Source organism: Argiope bruennichi, chromosome 2, assembly GCF_947563725.1.
Source record: "Argiope bruennichi chromosome 2, qqArgBrue1.1, whole genome shotgun sequence".
Classification (NCBI taxonomy): Eukaryota; Metazoa; Arthropoda; class Arachnida; order Araneae; family Araneidae; genus Argiope; species Argiope bruennichi.
The window spans coordinates 58,660,228-58,678,771 of NC_079152.1; the positions used below are offsets into that span (position 1 = coordinate 58,660,228).

The 18,544-nt window shown below is 24.4% G+C and overlaps 1 protein-coding gene across 1 annotated transcript; it reads left to right on the forward strand.

The window, feature by feature from the left end:
* Positions 1-1,040: 1,040 nt before the first annotated feature.
* On the forward strand, positions 1,041-16,889 carry LOC129961852 (SHC-transforming protein 1-like). The gene is made up of 11 exons (XM_056075447.1): positions 1,041-1,669; positions 1,920-1,990; positions 2,197-2,257; positions 2,349-2,468; positions 5,395-5,448; positions 5,610-5,788; positions 7,249-7,393; positions 8,717-8,858; positions 13,400-13,492; positions 14,518-14,855; positions 15,583-16,889. Exons 1-11 carry the CDS (start codon positions 1,565-1,567, stop codon positions 15,736-15,738), a joined length of 1,464 nt encoding a protein of 487 aa, XP_055931422.1. The 5' UTR covers positions 1,041-1,564; the 3' UTR covers positions 15,739-16,889.
* Positions 16,890-18,544: the final 1,655 nt, after the last annotated feature.

Sequence of the window (18,544 nt, forward strand, 5' to 3'; positions counted from 1 at the left end):
TCTAAAAATTCGAAAAGCAAAAATATTTTTAATTAGAAAAATTGTGGATAATGCATTCCAACGGCAAGTGAGGCGACAAAAAAAAAAAAAAAAAAATTACAAATATCGGTCGAAATACAATCAATAGAGGCTATATGAAATAGAAAATGCAGTTCCTTTTTTCTATACGTAAGAGACAATTAAAATATTGCATATATATATATATATATAATATAGCAGGAAATAATTGTACTAAGCCTGAAAATTACGGGTTCAAAATTATGTCTACATTCACAATATCGGCTCAATATTGCACAATATATATCCAATATGGAACATTATAAAAATGTTTAATTATTTTTCAGCGAATATTTTTTTCAAATTCTACATTATTATACAGAATGAAGTACTAAATCGCTTCTTCTTCTGACTATGAAAACGTACGGACCACTTCATATAAGTGGTATGTTGATCATCGATATCAATCATATCTTTCTTACAAGTTATAAAACCAGATCATTGGGTTCTTCTCTTTTTTAACAGAATTCTTAAGGTAATCTTATCCGGGAATTTTCTAATGGCATCTTGTCTGTAAAGAGATAAAAAAGCATAAGTTATTAAAAATTCTAATTATTCTGTGATTAATGATGCTTAGCCTCATCAGAAAACAGAAAAAAGTTTTAGCCTGCTTTAGTTTTTTTTTTGTTTTATTTACTTTATTCTGAATGAAGAATTTCCAAGTTTTGTTTCCGGTATCATAACTTTTCTTATTTCTTTGAAGCAATGCTTCTTGCTTTAGGTTGGCTATTTATTTTCAGACTGAATTTATCAATGAAAAGTACTTGGAACTTCAAAAAAAAGTTCCGTTTTGTTTTCTACATATATCTTAATTGTTTCGATTAAAGCTAAAATTCCTATATATATATATATATATATTGGTATTACACACCTTTCACAAGAGAGTAAAATAAACTTTGCTTCAGGACTCAGCTGACTTCTTAAGGGGGAAAAAAATCATATCAAAATAACTTTCACTTCCGGTTCGTAATTTGGCACATCCGCTGTGGTATTTGATTGAACGAAACCTCTTTGTTTTGTTTTTCATCAGTTGTTTGCTCCAATAATTTTATCAACTACTTTCTCCTCATTATCGTTGTAACAGATTTCATAATTGACGAAATACAAGTTGAAAAGTTGCGAAATTTCTACGTTTAAATATACATATCTGAGGATTAACTTAATTTTAGAAAGTTTTCATTTAGTTTAAGAAAACAATTTAATAATATCAGTTGCGACACTTAGCAACAACTGGCATTGATTTTTCAATTTATTTTTAATTTTAAAAATGAAATTAACTTAGTTATTAACTATAGTTATTGCCGTAACTATAGTTTGAAGAAGAAACGATTTCTGTTTTTCTCGGAGATGGAAATATTTAATTCTTACAAATGTTTTTATAGTACTAGAAACGACGAAATACGTTCATTTTAATCAGATAATTTAATGTTTGTTTTAGTGAAACATGAATTGCACGATTAATGTTTTATATTTTGGGTGTGATAAGTAATTACTTGATAAAATTGAAATGGAAGATTGGAATCAAGGTGGAAACTTTATAAATAAACCAATTCGTGGGTGGTTGCATCCCGATAAAAAAATTGCTGACAGTGGAATTAGTTATGGAGTTAGGGTAAGTAAATGCTCTGCTTAAAATCTTTTAGTTATTGAGGCTGTATTATTCTATATGGCACATTCTATTGATCAGTATACAATGATAGAGCCATTGAAGCTTATATAAATTCACTTTTCTATAGTATATATATATATATATATATATATATATAATTTAATATGTGCTTTTATGTGTATTTATTATGTGTGTGCTTTTATATGTGTATTTATTTATTTAATATGTTTAATGTATGCTTTTTTTTATTTAGTATATAGGCTGCTTAGAAGTAAACACTTCAATGAAGAGTTTAGATTTTGATACAAGATCATTAATTGCCAAGTAAGAAACCTTGACTGCCTGTTAACTTTGAAAAAATATATATATATATATACATTTATGTGTATAAATAAAGTATATGGCTTGAAAATTATATCAATTCAGAGAATGTTTCTTTTATCAAATCTATTGATCAGAGTATCATTATAATATTTCATTTGGTATTTTTGTGAGATTTAATGCCTATAATATTATTTTGATAATTTTAGGGAATGCATCAATAAATTATGTGAAGTAGCTGGACTTAAAACTCCTGATAAAAAGAGAAAAGTAAGTTTTTTGCTGTAAAATAAATATTTTAAAATCTGTATTGAAATTTACAAAATTGTCAATCATTTTTATCTTTTAAATTACACCTCAGGTTGATAAGAGGCTTCTAAAGATGCTGGCTGAGAAACCTAATATGGATCATGCTGGTGCTAATGTTAACTTAACAATTACAAGCTCATATTTAAATCTAGTATCAATGGAAACAGGAGAAGTAAGTAAATATTTGGATAGTATTTTATTTGTCTATCTATGGATTATATCTAATGGTAGATTTTTGACAAGGGCCACTTATTTGGTTTAGAGATTTAAAAAAAAAAAAAAAAATATTTTCCTGTTTGCTAAAAAATATAGGTTTGTAAAAATCACAAATTCTATGAATGATAAAATGTTAGAATAATATTAAAAATTTATCAATATATAATGGATCATATTCCTGTATTTTAATTATGTTCACCCAGTTATTAAAATATTTATGAAACAGGAAAATTGCTTCAAGAATATATTTGCACTAATTTGGCAATCTGAATATACATTTTTTATGTTTTATCACTCCATAAAGTCAATGGAGTAAGAAAATATTGTCCAGAAATAAATCATTAGAATGTACTGAAATAAAAATCGTGTTAAAGGATGGATTCCGGAGTGTGTATTGTATTGGGCTGCTAAATACCTAAATCCATCACTGAATATATCTATTGAGTTTCATAGCAAAATTACTTAAAAATTATTTATTAGAATGTTCTTGGTCTTTTTTTCCCCCCATAATTGAGTGTTATTATCTATGTTATATAAAATTTGCATCTGTTTGGATTTCAGATGGATTGTTTAGGGAGAAAAATCACAAAATGCTTAATATTACTGAATTTACATGATTCCATTTTAGAATGAAAAAGAGGAAAAAAATATTTTTTTATTTAATGTTAAATAATTTAATTATCATTCTAGACCCTCTCCCCCCCCAAAAAAAAATACAAATTAAGGTAATTTTGTTATTTTCTTGTTTCTTGTGAAATGTTTGTCCCAAGTTATAACTGTGAATTACTGTCATTTTTACAATGTTTGCACATTATCTAGCAGTATGTAAAAAATGGTTAATATTAATATTTGTTAGTCATACAATTAATAATATTAAAATTACTATTATTCATATTTTAACTGTTCCTTGGATTTTTTTTTATTATATTAACCAAATTCCACTCGGTATTACTTTTGTGTTACACCTACAAAAAAAAAAAAAAATGCACAAGGATTTAATTAGTTTTTGTTTGTGATTTTGTTAATGGAAAGGTATTAAATTCCTTTACGTTTCATGTTTATTAATTGTCTTGAAATCTGTAGCCATTTAGATATTCATTGAAGTGATTATTTTCTGTGTTATTTATGGGAATTTGTTTCCTTCCAAAATATAGGTTCTGAATTTATAGCAATTTATGTATATATTTGTCTGTATCTCTTAATATTTTTGCATCAAATTTATGTGATAAACTGTATCTTCATGGCATATTTCCTGACTGTTTGCTGTATTTCATGAGATAATATAAGTATTGGAAGAAAGTTGGAATGAATTTTATTTATTTTTCTTAAAAATTATGAGATTGGTTATATCAATTCTGGTGTTTTTACCAATGAGAAATTTTTTTCATGTAAAAGCAATAGAACACTCACCAAAATCTTTTTCACCTAGGGATGCTAAACCATCTAATGTAATTATAGTTTATCTTGATATTGTTACATAACAGGATGAATTAAAGAAATAAATGTACATTTAGTGAAGCTTCTAGTTCCTGTGAGTGATTTGCTGTAGAAAATTTGCAGAATTTTGATTTAATTTGTAGTTTTTTTAATCAAAATTTAGTTGATAAATAACTAATTTAATTTTAAGATGCACTAAAAAGATGTTTATATGAATATATTGATTTTATATTTCATCTGCAATATGACATTGTTTTAGTATGAATAAAATAGTTAAGACTTATTTCTGCTTTTATTTTTAAAAACACACATTCTTCATCTCCGCATCACCTGTGACGCAGAACAGACATGATTCCTGCAATTTCTCTTTCCCTCTCTTTTTTTATTTTATTTATTTTTGTAAAATTTACTGATTTTTCATTGTCAAGATTTTGCAACTTACATGATTAAAAATAAAAACCATGTTTAAATCATTCTGAAATTACAGTTTAATATTTTAATGTTATGCAAAATTTCTGTAGAATGATGAGAAGTGATATAGAGTACATCTTTTGCTGCAGCTTAAAGTAACTAGAATCTGTTCAAAATTGTTTTGTTTATATCATGATAAATTAAATTGAAAAGTTGCTTAATGCTTATAAATTTTAGAAAATGACATTTCTATGGAAGCTCTGAGGCATTCCATTAATAATTATAGGGAAATCCTGAATTAGATACTTATGTTAGTTCAGTTTATTTCACTTATGTAATCTATTTCTGCCTCTCAAATTTTTTTTTGCTTGTTTGGAGCTATCATCTTTTTCTTAAATTTATTAAACAACATATGTGTTTATCTTGTTGCTTATTGTGTTAAGAATTTTTTTTTTTATTTCTATTCTTATATATCAGTTATTCAGGTAAAAATAATAGAAAAAAAAAAAAAGACAGAGAGAGAGGGGGAAAAAAAAAACACCAAGATTTATTGTACATTTTAAAACCAATATGCTTATGTTAGTTGTGAATGGAAAAAATTAAACAAGCATTAAATTCTGTTCTCATAACGGTAATTCTTAATCTATCCATCTCTCTCTCTCTCTCTCTCTCTATATATATATATATATATATTATAACATTGAAATAACAGTTGCAAAGCTTTTTTTAATATATCTTATAATTTTGCTTATTTCTGAATTAACCAGTCACCTATGCAGTTAACTAAATTATTATTTTGTTCCAACTAAATTTTGTCTTATGATATTCTAATCTAAAATGACTTATCCATATTTAATAGGTAATTGTATTTATGAGGCCGATTTTTTTCTCCTTCACCAGTATTGGTATCTGGAGGATAAGACACTTTTGAGTTAAGAACTCCAACATTTTTGCATTGACGGTTGATTTAATTATCTAATATTTTTGATGTTTTGAATTTTTACTTTTTTAATAATTTATTTTTATTGTTGAAGGTAATTGCTTTTCATGAGATGCCCAAAATATCTTTTGCTTCTGGAGGAGATACAGTGAGTATTTATTTACTTTTTTTAAATATGTAGACAAAAAAAAAAAAGTCTGTGTATATTATTAGTTGATTTTTTTAACACTTTAATATGTAAATGTAATCTTAATTAGTACTTTCAATGAAATTTTATTATATGAAATTATCTTTTTGTTTTGATTTCAGGATACTATGGATTTTGTCTCTTATGTTGCTAAAGACCATCGATATGGCAGAGCATGTTTTGTATTAGAGTGTGGTGGAGGTCTAGCTCAAGATGTTATTACAACTATTGGCCAAGCTTTCGAATTACGTTATAAGCAATTTCTGAAAAAGACTCCTACTACTAGAAGTGAAACAGATCAGTAAGTTTCCTCACTTATTAGCTTCTCCAAGTGTGTGCATTTTCCTTTACATATCTAGTTATTAATAGATGGAAGTCATGAGTTATTTTGAAGTTAATGCAATCACTTTTGTTTCAGTGTAAAGTATTTGAAGTGTATGGGTCACAAACCCAAATGCAGTTATATGCATGCATCTTGGGAATTCAGAAAAATACTTGTAATGAGTATTTTTGTTAGATTTTTCATTATCAATTTGCAAAAAATAATTCAGAATATCACCTTAATTTGAAACATTTCATTAAAGCTTAAAAAATATTATGCTGATTTTTGTTCATTTGCTAGTAATAAATTCTTCATTTTCCAATTGTTTGTTTCTATATATATTTTATACCATTTTTATTTGGTTTTTCATATTAGTTTGTTAAAATTCATTATTTTAAAGTAGTATAATGCATTATTTTACTTCTAATTCATTAAATTTGTGCACATATAAAAATAATTGCTTCTAGTTAATTTCCATTTGGTACTTATAAGATTTTAATAGAATTGTAGCATCACTATATCAACTAATGCAAAGTAATCCTGATTATAACATAAATTCTCTCTTGCTGTTCGATATAAAATGTGGAATGAATTATTATTCACTTGTATCTATTATTATACTATGAAGTAATATAAATTAGTAAATTATTCTATTAATTATTTGTTAATTTTTCACTTTTCATGTATCTTTAGAAATTTAGTGAGTAGTAAGTTGTCGAAATAAGATATTATATTGAACAACAATTTAATATTTTTTAAAAATGAAAGTGCAAATGATTATATATTGTACATATGTAATCATCTACTCATAAAATATGCTTATTCAAAAAAATATACATTTATTCAACTTACTTTAAAATGCTTGCAATTCCATAATTTGAAAAATGTAATTGTTTTATAACAAGAACCGCATGTGATCTAAATTTTGTACATTCTTAATAATGGATGTTTTGGAAATTTCATTAAATTACATTAAATGATTGGTTTGGTATGTAAATTTTTTAATGGTAAATTTCTCTAAATTGGAAATTAAGAGATTTTTATACTAATTCAATCAAAAATGTTTTTAAATAAATTCTCAGGAAAGAAAAAAAAAAATTGGATTCGTTAATTTCTTTATTATTTCATAGAATATTCTTAATTTTATCTATTCAAAGCAAATGGCTCAAAGTTAAGCTTATAGATATCAAACATAAATATTAAAGTGAACTAAACTGCATCTAAAGATTGTTTCATTTATTTATTTATATCATCTGAAATGATTACAAAATCTTAGGAATTGTTTCATTTTAAAGGAAGTACTTTTTAATAGGATATATCTTAATTTGAATTAGTTTATGTGTTTTGAAACATCATACTTTTTTTTATCTATCAAAATTATTCAAATTGTGAGATGTTGTTAAATTTGTTAAAAATTTGTCTATATTTATTTTAAATAGTCATCAAACATCAGTTGCAAATGGTAATTTGATGCCAACAAGGGATGATCCTGAATATTATAATGATTTGCCTGGAAAAGTACCACCTGATGTCATAGCAAATGCTGCATTTTTAGATAATGTCTCTTTGAAAAGTGTTTCAGAGGTATTCTTTTTAATATAATACACTATTTTGCTACAATTTTGATTTGTAGAATACCAATTATTTCTCTCTGTAAAAAAATAAAAAAAACTACATCCATATGTATGGCATAATTTTGTTAAATGTTTTAAATTTGTTTTAAACTGTGTTTATTCAAGTTATTTAGGATGTATCAGTATCAATTCATAAAAAAATGTGCAACATCTGTATCTATTTCTAATTTTCATATTTATTTGTTTGTTTACTATGAGTTAAGTTATCTCATTGATTTATTTGATAAGTGGTTAAATTATAAAGGTATTACTTATTTTTACAAAACTGGTTAAGTTATTAATGAGTTATTTTTTTAACAAAAGAAAACTGATGTTGTGAAATTATTGTGCATTCTGGTTTGTATCAAAGGAACTAAACTATTTAATTCAAATCCTTTTAGAATCATTTATACTGTTATCTTTTATCTGTTAAAAATGCTTGACTGCTTCTATGCAATTATAAATGCAATTTTCTGTTGTCATAGACTGTATATATCTTTCTAATTTGCATCAAATTTTTTAAAAACAAAACAGTATATCTAATTTAGGAGTATATAGTTTATAAACATAAAGTTCTGACAGTAAGATCATGTTTTATATTTGGAAGTTTACTAAAAATGTATAAAAAGAAATTGTGCTAACGACTTGTTTCAAACATTTAATTTTTTCATATAACATTAACAAATGAAAATTAATAGGTAATAGATGTATTTCTAGTAGAAAGAAGCCATTCTTTTTAAAATTGTAGTCTTGAAAACATTGTTGTAAATCATTTTTTTTAAATTTTTCAGATTTTTTCCCTTATGTAATTAAAAAAAAATTCCCATTCTAAAATTAAACATAATTAATGAAGATCTTTATGGTGTGCTTTAAAAACGAAATGAAAAAAAAAAAAAAAATTAGCCTTGTTTGTGTCATATGGATTTTACTTTGTTTAACAATTATTTCATCAAATTACTGAAGAACATAATGCAGAAATAATAATAATGATAAAAAAATAATGCTGGGAAACATATTTCCTATGTAAACAGTCACATTTTTTACAACTCTATATAAATTTAATTGTGAGGATGTAGCAATCTTATAAGATAGGAAATAATGAATATTGAAGAATGATTTTTTTAAAGAAAAAGATATTTTTGGTGTTATATGCCATTTGTTTATATTTTAGCTGTTATAGTTGTAAAAATTCAAATTTTTAACATAAAAAAATCCACTTTTCTTATTATACATTAATAAGTGATAGTTATTAATGTATGTGATTATGCATATAAGTGATTTTATTGAATTTCAGGGCAGTCCAACAATGAAAGAACCAAATTCTAACTTTCAAATGCCATTTACTACCACATCTGTTCAAAAGGATTTTCCTGAAAGCTTAATTGATCTAACAACCAATACTAATTATGTGTCGGTATATCGAAGACCTAGGCCAGGTTTGTTATAAAATATTTAATTTACTTTATACAGTTTTAAATTTAAACAAATACATATACATTTTTTTTTTATTTCATTGAATAAATATATTTAAAATTATTTTAAGTGGTCTTTTTAATTTGTGATTCTTTTCCAATCTTTAACTGACATCAAACTTTTATCAAATTATAAAAAATAAATTTTTTGAATCACAAAAAAATAAAATTGAAACAAACTATCAGACTTTTATCAAATTAAAAAAAATTTTTTTTAGACATCAAAAGTGAAACTGAAATTGAGGAGTTTTTTATTTATTACAATTTAAGAACAATGTAATCATAGCTGTTTGAGATATTTTAAATCATACTGCCTTTGAATTGCATTTGCTATTTAATTGCTTATAATATTTAAGAATTTGACAGAAAATTAGAATAGCCTAAAAATTAATGTACATGGATAAATAGAATACTACATGCATGAAATGCATTTCAATAATGAAAGGATTCTGTGGTGGTCATTTGCAATTTAAGCAAAACGTTTACTAAATTTGTTGTTACTAGTTGCTAAATATACACTCATGCATGTTTCAACAATTTTTAATTACTTTCTTTTACATGCATGTTATCACTTCTATCTTAAGAGCAAATTTCAAAAAACAAAAAACAAAAAAAAATCATAATAGATGAATCGAGCATAAAAAATTATTATTCACAATATTTCGAATTAAAATTTTGATTCACCCTATTTTTTAAAATTTATGCTTATTTATAAAGTATAGAACTTTTTAATAAAAAAAAATTAAATTGATATTTTAAATTCACTGCAGCTAATAAATTTTCATCATAATTTTTTTAAAAAATTCTTCTATAGAACATAAAACGCCATTCATGTTTAAATGTTGACATGAAATAGAATTCAATACTTTTTTATGTGTCCTCGATAATAGCATAGTGAAAAATGATAAATTGCACTATAGTGAAGAAAACTTTTTATTTATTTATAAGTATTTTCTTAACTTTTTAAAAAGAATATTAATTTTGTTTTCTTTCATCTTTCATAAATAATTCACATTTAAGTGGTTTTCAGTTTAAATTAATTATATTTTTTCCATAACAGAATTTTATGCTTTAAAACAAACTTTGTTTATGAAATTCTAATAATAGCTTTCGACTTTTTCTATATGTGAGATTATGCATTTATGTTTAATTTGTTTGCTTTTTCATTTTCTAATAAGAGAAATGAAATGATTTTATTTATTTATTCATTCTCTTACGTATGCAGGAATTCAGATTTGATATCTTTTAAATTTATTTAAAAAAAAAAATATCAGCTGTGTGATATTGTAAGTTTGACATCCAAAATACAAGTTGGCATTTCAAATAAAGGACAAATTTCTTAAATTTTGTTCGAAACTGTATAAAAAAATACCAATAGAATTTATTTATTAAATATATATAATGATTTCTAATTTTTTATATAAAAAAAATCAATTTCCTAATCATTCAAACTGACTTTTTAAGTTGCATGCACTATTATTTTCCCACAGAACCAAAACTCTGCTTGACAAATTCCTTTCTTAAACTATAATTTCAAAATATTTTCTCACGCTCCTCACTTGTTTTTTCGTAAGAACACAAATATAAGCAAGTATCATATTTATTCAGAAAGAACCTCATAGAATAAGTATGTGAGGTTTTATATTTGCTCCAAAATATTTATATAAGTGGCAATGTATGAAATCTCGGTACTCTATAGAATGCCACATATTTTCAGGCAAAGTATGAATTATTATATACTTCCCTTAGCCATTGTATTTAATACCTGGCTTTCTGTGGAATGGATGTTATTTTGGCAACGTATGAAAAAAAATTAATGATAATGCCATTATTTAAATGGAATTCATTCTTTAAAAATAAAAATGTCATTTAAAAAAAATAATGAAAGAGACCTATTATAGAACTTTTATTCAAATATGTTAAAAAATTGTTCAAAACAAAATTTATACCTTTCTTAATAAAGAAATATTAATCCATTTGTGGCTTCATGAAAAGAAATAATTTTATTTTGAATTGCTCTTAATTAATTTCTTATTAGCCACCTTCAGTGTCTAGACGGTTAGCCAAGATTAATGCTTGCTAAATTTTCAATTATATATTTTATGTAACTTGGTCTCTTAATAGATTCTTTCGCAGATTATTTTTAAGTTCCAAATTTTAAGTCATTTAACTCATACTGCTTTAGAAGTCATAAGATATTCTATAATTGTGATGGCAACACATTGATATTTTTTTTTTCATGCAAACATAATGAGCTCATTCTGGCTAAATTTTATTTTCTAAGAAATATATTTTTATATATAAATTATATAAAATCTTTTTTGTGGGAAATTTTTTTAATGGACTTAATTAAAAAAATGGAAAAAATTCTGCAACAAAATAATAGGTATCTTTCATAAGATAATTTTTTAAATTTTAAGGTGAGGTAAAAATTTGAATTTTTTAAAAATTTAATTAAGGTAAAAATTTTTTACTTGCTATAATACTTTTGAAAGTTAATACCAATAAGCAGTAAAATGCCACTTTATTTTTAAATAATTTCTAATTAAAATTTCAAAAAGAAAAAAAGGAGGGTGGGTTGGAGAAAAAGAAATTGCTCCTGTTTGCTCATTTTCACATTCCAAAATATATTTGTGCCAAGTTTTGTAAGTCTAGGTCAGATTGTTTAGCCTGTTAAATGGCTGCATGCAAATACAAGCAGAGATATAAAGTAAAGCAGAATCACTGGAGATACATTTCATACTTTGCTTGTTTGTTGTTTAACTTTCTATAAAATACCTAGGAAATGTGTGAAATGGGAATCGTTTCATACTCTGCAGGCCAGTTTTCAGCATTGTATAGAATGCCTTGGTATGATGTATAATGATGGATTTCAAACTTAACTGATAACTTATGTGCATTTCATTTAGAAGAATGTATTTTTATTTGAAGAGGCTGCATTTGATAGCTTAGTAAAAAAAATATTGCAGAGAAAAATATTATTGTATAAAGAAATTTTAGAAATATATACAATATTATTTTACATAGAAATTTGAGCTTACTTTTTAAATACAATGTTACATAAGAAATTTTCGCTCAACTGGTTCCGAAATGTTCAATTATTCATGCAAAAGCTTTCTTAAAATTAAAAACATCAAATTTTAATTTATTTAGAAATTTTATTCACAAGAACTTGCATTTAATGTTTATCACAGTTCTCTAGAATGTGCAAATCATGAAAAGTTTAGGGGGGGCAGTAACTGACAAGAATCGGCAATCTTATATAATTTTACTTATTTAAATAAAAAATAATAATTAGTAAGTAGATTGAATATATATATAAAAAAAGAAATATGCACTAAAAGATTTTGAAAAGAAGAAAAAAAAAAAAAAAGAATATGAATAATCATTTTCAATAAAAATAAATGAGAGGAAAAGAAAGGACCCCTTTTTTTAAAAAAAATTTAAAAAGGGATGACTTATGGTTAAGGGCAAGTGTAATAAAATGCCCCCCCCCCCTCCAAAAAAAAGCAATTTTTGATAACTGTCTTCTGTCCCTTTTTCTGATAGAACGATTTGAAAAACTCTGTATTATTCACCAGTGGTATCAGCACTTCATAGAGAATCTATGCTTGATTTGCCTAATTCAGGACTTAGGTGCATTAAATTTTAATGTAAAACTGGAAAACTCGATGTTCATGAATATCTCAACAAAAAAATTTTATGAATCAAATTATAATAGACATGTTATTTTAACAGTGGCAATAAAAGTTTATAACTGATATTGAAGAATTTTTATTTCAATAGTCATGCAGCTGTTCAAGTCATTTTATGCATGAACCATGTTAATGAAGTCAAGTACTTTGGCATTTTAGTGCTATTGTAAACATAACTATTCTGTAACTTTATTTTCTTATTTTACATATAAACAAATATTTTATAAAATATTTCTTCCTTTGTTAATGGGAAAATAAACATATGATTAAATACTGGATGAAATAATGAATACAATTGGAATTTCTGTGCAACAATAAGATGTATTTTTAAAAATTATACAAACATTATTGAAATTTAGAAAAAAAAAATGATTAAAGAGCTAAGTTGGTGTCATTAAATAGGCAAAAATAAATAAAATAAAGTAATGTAAAAGATGATTATTATGCAATTATATCTTTGAAAGATATCATGTAGAAAAAGTGCAAAACTTGCTTAATTTTTAATTAATTAGAATTCTGATTTAAACTTCTATTTTCCAGAGTTTATTTGTGTCAAATTTGGTGGTCAATATTTGGCTTGTGAAATACTACAGACAGATAAAATTTTTCTTATATTAGTATATTTATTGATGTATCTGCAATTTGTGGAAATATTTTTATTTCCTATATCTCAGTATGTTACACATCTCTTTGTAACTTTATGCTGTAATTCAAATTGTATTTGCTTTTTTCAATGTTTCAGTGATCTTTAACCTTTTATTATGCTGTAATTGGAAAAATATATAACAACAGCATTTATGTTCTTTTCAGAATATGTAAATACAACAGCTGTTATATCAAATGAGAGAAACTGTGACACTTCTGTTAAACAGAAACAAGTCAGCCATGATATATTTGATATGCGTAAGTTTTAATTATAATGTATTTTTTAGCTTTTCTTAAATATATATATGAGTATTCTTAGAGTTTCTTAAAAAGATGATTTTAAGGAATTTTGATTAATGCTATTTTGTGATTGATTTATTGTGAATTGAAAGACTGATATGCTTTAAAAGACCTTTTAAAATCTTAATTCAGATTATTTGAATATAGTTTTTTCAATTTTATGCTATTAGAGATTCATTTGTAAGCTAATGAAAAATTAAACTTTTTGTTTTGCAGTGTTACTAAAGAACAAGGCATTAGTTAATAATAATGCATTAAAGTTCTTTGTAACTTTTATGTGAAAAAAATATTTCTGTTGACAGAGAAAATAACTATAAAAATGGGGATAATTGATTTATTTTAAAATAAGCCAAAAAAAAAAAAAAAAAAAACCCTAACATCATTTTCTGTGTGTTGGTGATACAGATTATGCCTTTATCATTTTTCTTGTATATAACATGTTTGTTATCCATTAATTTGTTCAAAAATATCATTTGTTATGTGTCCTCTTATATTTCTTTTATAAAGGAATTATTCATTTAATTTTTGTAGTTTTTAGTATTTAATTATTTAGAAGGAAGAATTTAACCAAGACTTCTGTATTAAATTTCACCATACAATTTTTAATTGATATTATTGTAATATTTAAAATAATACCCAAATTTAATATTTAAAGCAAAGAAAGTACATGTAGTTTATATAAAAGATATTTCTTTGCTGTATAATATGTGCATAGCTTTATTTTTTTATTGATATTTAAATTGATAACATTCAGTTTACTTTTAAATTGAACTTTATTTTAAAGAAAAAAGAATAATTTTATTTAAAATTTTCTCTATAAGATGTGCTAATTTTGAATGTATATATATAAAAAAAAAGACTAAGATTTTATGTGAAATTAAATGAACATTAAGAATTAAACAAAGCTTCAAAAATAAATTCTATTTAATATATTTTTAAATTTATATAAAAATCTAACAGTTACTATAATAATTTTATTTTAGAACCATTTGCTGCTAGTTTGACTTCCATTCAAACAGAAAGCACAAATCCATTAGATACACTAATTGGTGGATTGCCCAGTTCTAGTTCTGTCACTGTATCAAACTCTATGACAGTTCAAGCAGATAAACTTATTTCAAAGGCAGATGGTGAGCGAGCTGCTCTCTTGAAAGAACCTTGGTTCCATGGAGCAATTAGTCGTCAGGAAAGTGAGGCTCTTGTTGTGAGGGATGGAGATTTCCTTGTTCGCGAATCTCAAAATACTCCTGGACAGTATGTCTTGACTGGCATGCAGAATTCTTTAAGAAAACATCTCCTTCTAGTGGATCCAGAAGGAATAGTAAGTGCTTTCATTTTATAAAATCTATAAATTTAAATTGGTGATCTGATATTACGAATCCAGGTTTTAATATTATCATAGTTAAAGGTCAGCAAAGCACTATGTTTTCTATACAAAATAGCTTTTTTGGAAGGTATATATTTAAAAGTTCTAAGAGGATACATATATTTTCTCTCTATATATACAATTATTTTAATTTGCTATGGTCGAATTACAAAACTTGATTATGATAAAATGTTTGTCACATAAAATCTTTTGACTCCAAATCTAAAATTCACACTATATTGTTATATTGTGTTTTTTTAGTTAGAGGACTGATTGGATAAACCCAGAAGCATAACTTTCAATTTCTTGTTCCAATATATTTTTTTAGCCAGTAAGAAATTCAGAGAATTTTAATATATGCATCCTCTTAGAGCTTTAAAAAAAAATGTCAGGTAGATAGAGCAGGAAGACTTTTGATTTAGTTTGAGATTCAGAATTTGATTTTTGTGTTACTTTCTTAATAAACTTAAAACTTTGAAAGAATCTAATTAATAAAGTTCATAAGTTTCATAGTTATTTTTCAATTATAATATTAGAATGAATTCTCTACAAAGATTAAAATTATTATAAGAACAAAGTTTTTAAAAAATTTTCTTTTTTTAGTAGTCCACCTGATGAAACTAACATCGAAAGAAACATTTGGCCTTTATAAAAAAATAATTTGTACTGTTTATTTTTACAGATAAGGACAAAAGACCAAGTATTTGAAAGTGTTAGTCATCTAATCAAATATCACAGAGATAACTGTTTGCCAATTATATCTGCAGAAAGTGCTTTGCTTTTAAGGACTCCTGTTTACAAAGTGAGATCTTCAGCTAGTAAACCAGTTCATGTGTAAATGTATATAGAAAGCCAGATAAGTTTAAGTCATTTGTAAAAATAACTGATGACATAGCTATGTTATTTTTAAAAACTATGCAATTCATTAGAAAAGTGCGTATGAAATATATATATATTTTGATAGTAATAAATTCATAAAGTTTAATAAAAGGAAATGAAATTGCAAGATAAAAGAATTTGTTATTGTATATTTATCAAATAGCATTTTATTGAAAAATTTCTCTTTCATATTAATGTTGATGTAATATGGAAAATGTTTATTAAAGATGATATGGAGCTAATTCAATTTATTTCTTAACCAATTGACTATCATTGATGTCATTTGATACATGCCTGTGATTCACTTCTATTGTCTCATTAGCAAACTCCTTATCTACTGAAGAGATGGTAGAACAGGGGTCATGGTAGTAAACATGTTAAAATGTGTTGTTGCAATAGAATTCAAGATAGTGCTGTTTCTCATTATGGTTCTGGAATGCATTTAATTCATCATTCTTTTAATTGCTCGTAAACTATGATAAGGATGGACAAAAATCTCTTTATTTCACTCGAAAAGAAAGTATAAATATATTTCATTTTAAAAATTAGCGATGTAGAAATGTTTTTGTGTATAAATAAATTAGATTTTCATACTATCATATTGCTTTTACAAAATGAACATTTATTTTGGGGATTATAAAATATGCAGTTGTGAAATAATTCTATAAGATATTTAGATAGGACATACTATTATTGTATATCCTTTTTAAAACTTGCATTTTCTTCCCACCGTTTTTCACATGCACTTTCCATCTGCTGAGTTATAAATTGGCATATAATATTTTACTCTTTTTATTTGCATATAATTTTAAAGATGACACTATATTGATCATCTTTGGAATCAAATTTTTAAGAAGCACTTACAAATTAATCATCCATCATTTATTTAGTATGAATGGATAATATTTCATCAATTTGCTAAAGATGTAAATGTTTTAGTAGAGTTGTTTGAAAAAATTTAGGTGATAATATTACTAATAAAAAGTAACATGCTATTTGTAACAAACTATCTAGTTTTTGCTGGAATCAAAGATGAAATGCTCTATTAATAAATATTACATGATATCTAAAAAATATTGAAAGAATCATTTATAAAAACAACCTGCTATATATATATATATATATATATATATATATATATATATATATATATATATATATATATATATATATACACACAGCATTGACTTGGATGCATAATTTTTGAAAAATGTTCCTAAAAGTGCTAGATACCAATTTTTTTTGAGTGATATAAAGCATAAAATATTACATTTGCCTTTTCATTAAATTTTCTTCATTTAAATTTAAAAAAAAACCTTTCATTTAATTTTCTTTGTGGATATTACTACTGTTTTGTGCTATAAATTGTATTTGTTGATTATTTATTTGAAATTATTTTTTCATATCTAAAATTTCTATTCTTATATGCCAATCATTTATAGAAAAATAAAATATCAACAATTTTATTAGCTTAGAATGAATGAACTATACATCTTATATATGAATGTTGATTCTAGAAAGTTTATTAGGAAAAATATGTATTTTATAAGGGTATATTGAAAAATACTGAACTTATCACCATTTCAGTTGTAATTTTGATGAAATAAAAATTCAAATTGAATACTGTGAATTTAATCTTTTCTATCTCATATTTAGTCATGTCTTCATATCAATATGGCACAGAATATATTTATATTATTTTTTCTTACCTTATTTATATGTGATATTAACTCATTTTTATGTAAGAATTGTGTATCTAAGCATTTTAAAATTTTTCAGTGTATTATTTTGCCAATTGTAAAATAAATATGTATCCACAAATCTAATGTAATACTTTGTACATTAATAAAATTAAAAAAATATTTTATGCTTATATGATTTAATTTCTATTTTTTCTCTCATGCTAAGTATTTACTACCTGTAACTGCACATTGAAACTATTTTTATACTTTACTTACTGAAACATGCATAATGAAATAGGAAGTTAAAAATAAGACTTTTAAAGAAAAAAAAAGTTAAATATTCTTAATATATATATATATATAATTGTAATTTTCATAAAATTAGAAATTACAATAATAAAAATCAAATTTTTAAGAAAAATAGTTTGACAAGAGCTTAATGGCAACATTTAAAATGTTATTAGACAAAGAAAACCAGAATAGAAATTAATTTGGATAGTATTGAGAAATCTAATATTTTAGTTTGAAGTAGTCAAAATTATCAAGCTTTCAATAGTAAAAAATTTAACATTCTGATTATGTTTCTACCAACTGAGCAATAGAGAAGTTCATTTATATATATATATATATATGAAGGTTTAGGAAAATATTAAGTATTGATTTACCCTTTGTTAATCAAATTTTACTATCAAAATTTACCGTTTCTTTTTTCAGAATTATTTGCCATGTGATTGAAATGTGGCTTGCATAAAAAAATCTTCCATATTTATGCATTGGTTATAATTAACTAGCATTACTTAATATATTTAGTACATTAAAGGCTTCTGTAAATTTGTAATAGAACTGTGATGACATGTTATGAACTTTAAAATCTCTAAACACTTATATAAAAACAGAACATTTTGCACCATCTTTATAGGGGAAACAAATTTCAAGCATATAAATTTTTAGCACAGATTATATATTGACTTAGCTTTCATGTGCTGGCAACTTTTTATACTTCAGTTTAAATTACTTTGAGATCTGGAGATTCAGTACAGTAAAATTTTACACTTTAATCATTAGCAGTTTCGTTTGTTTGAT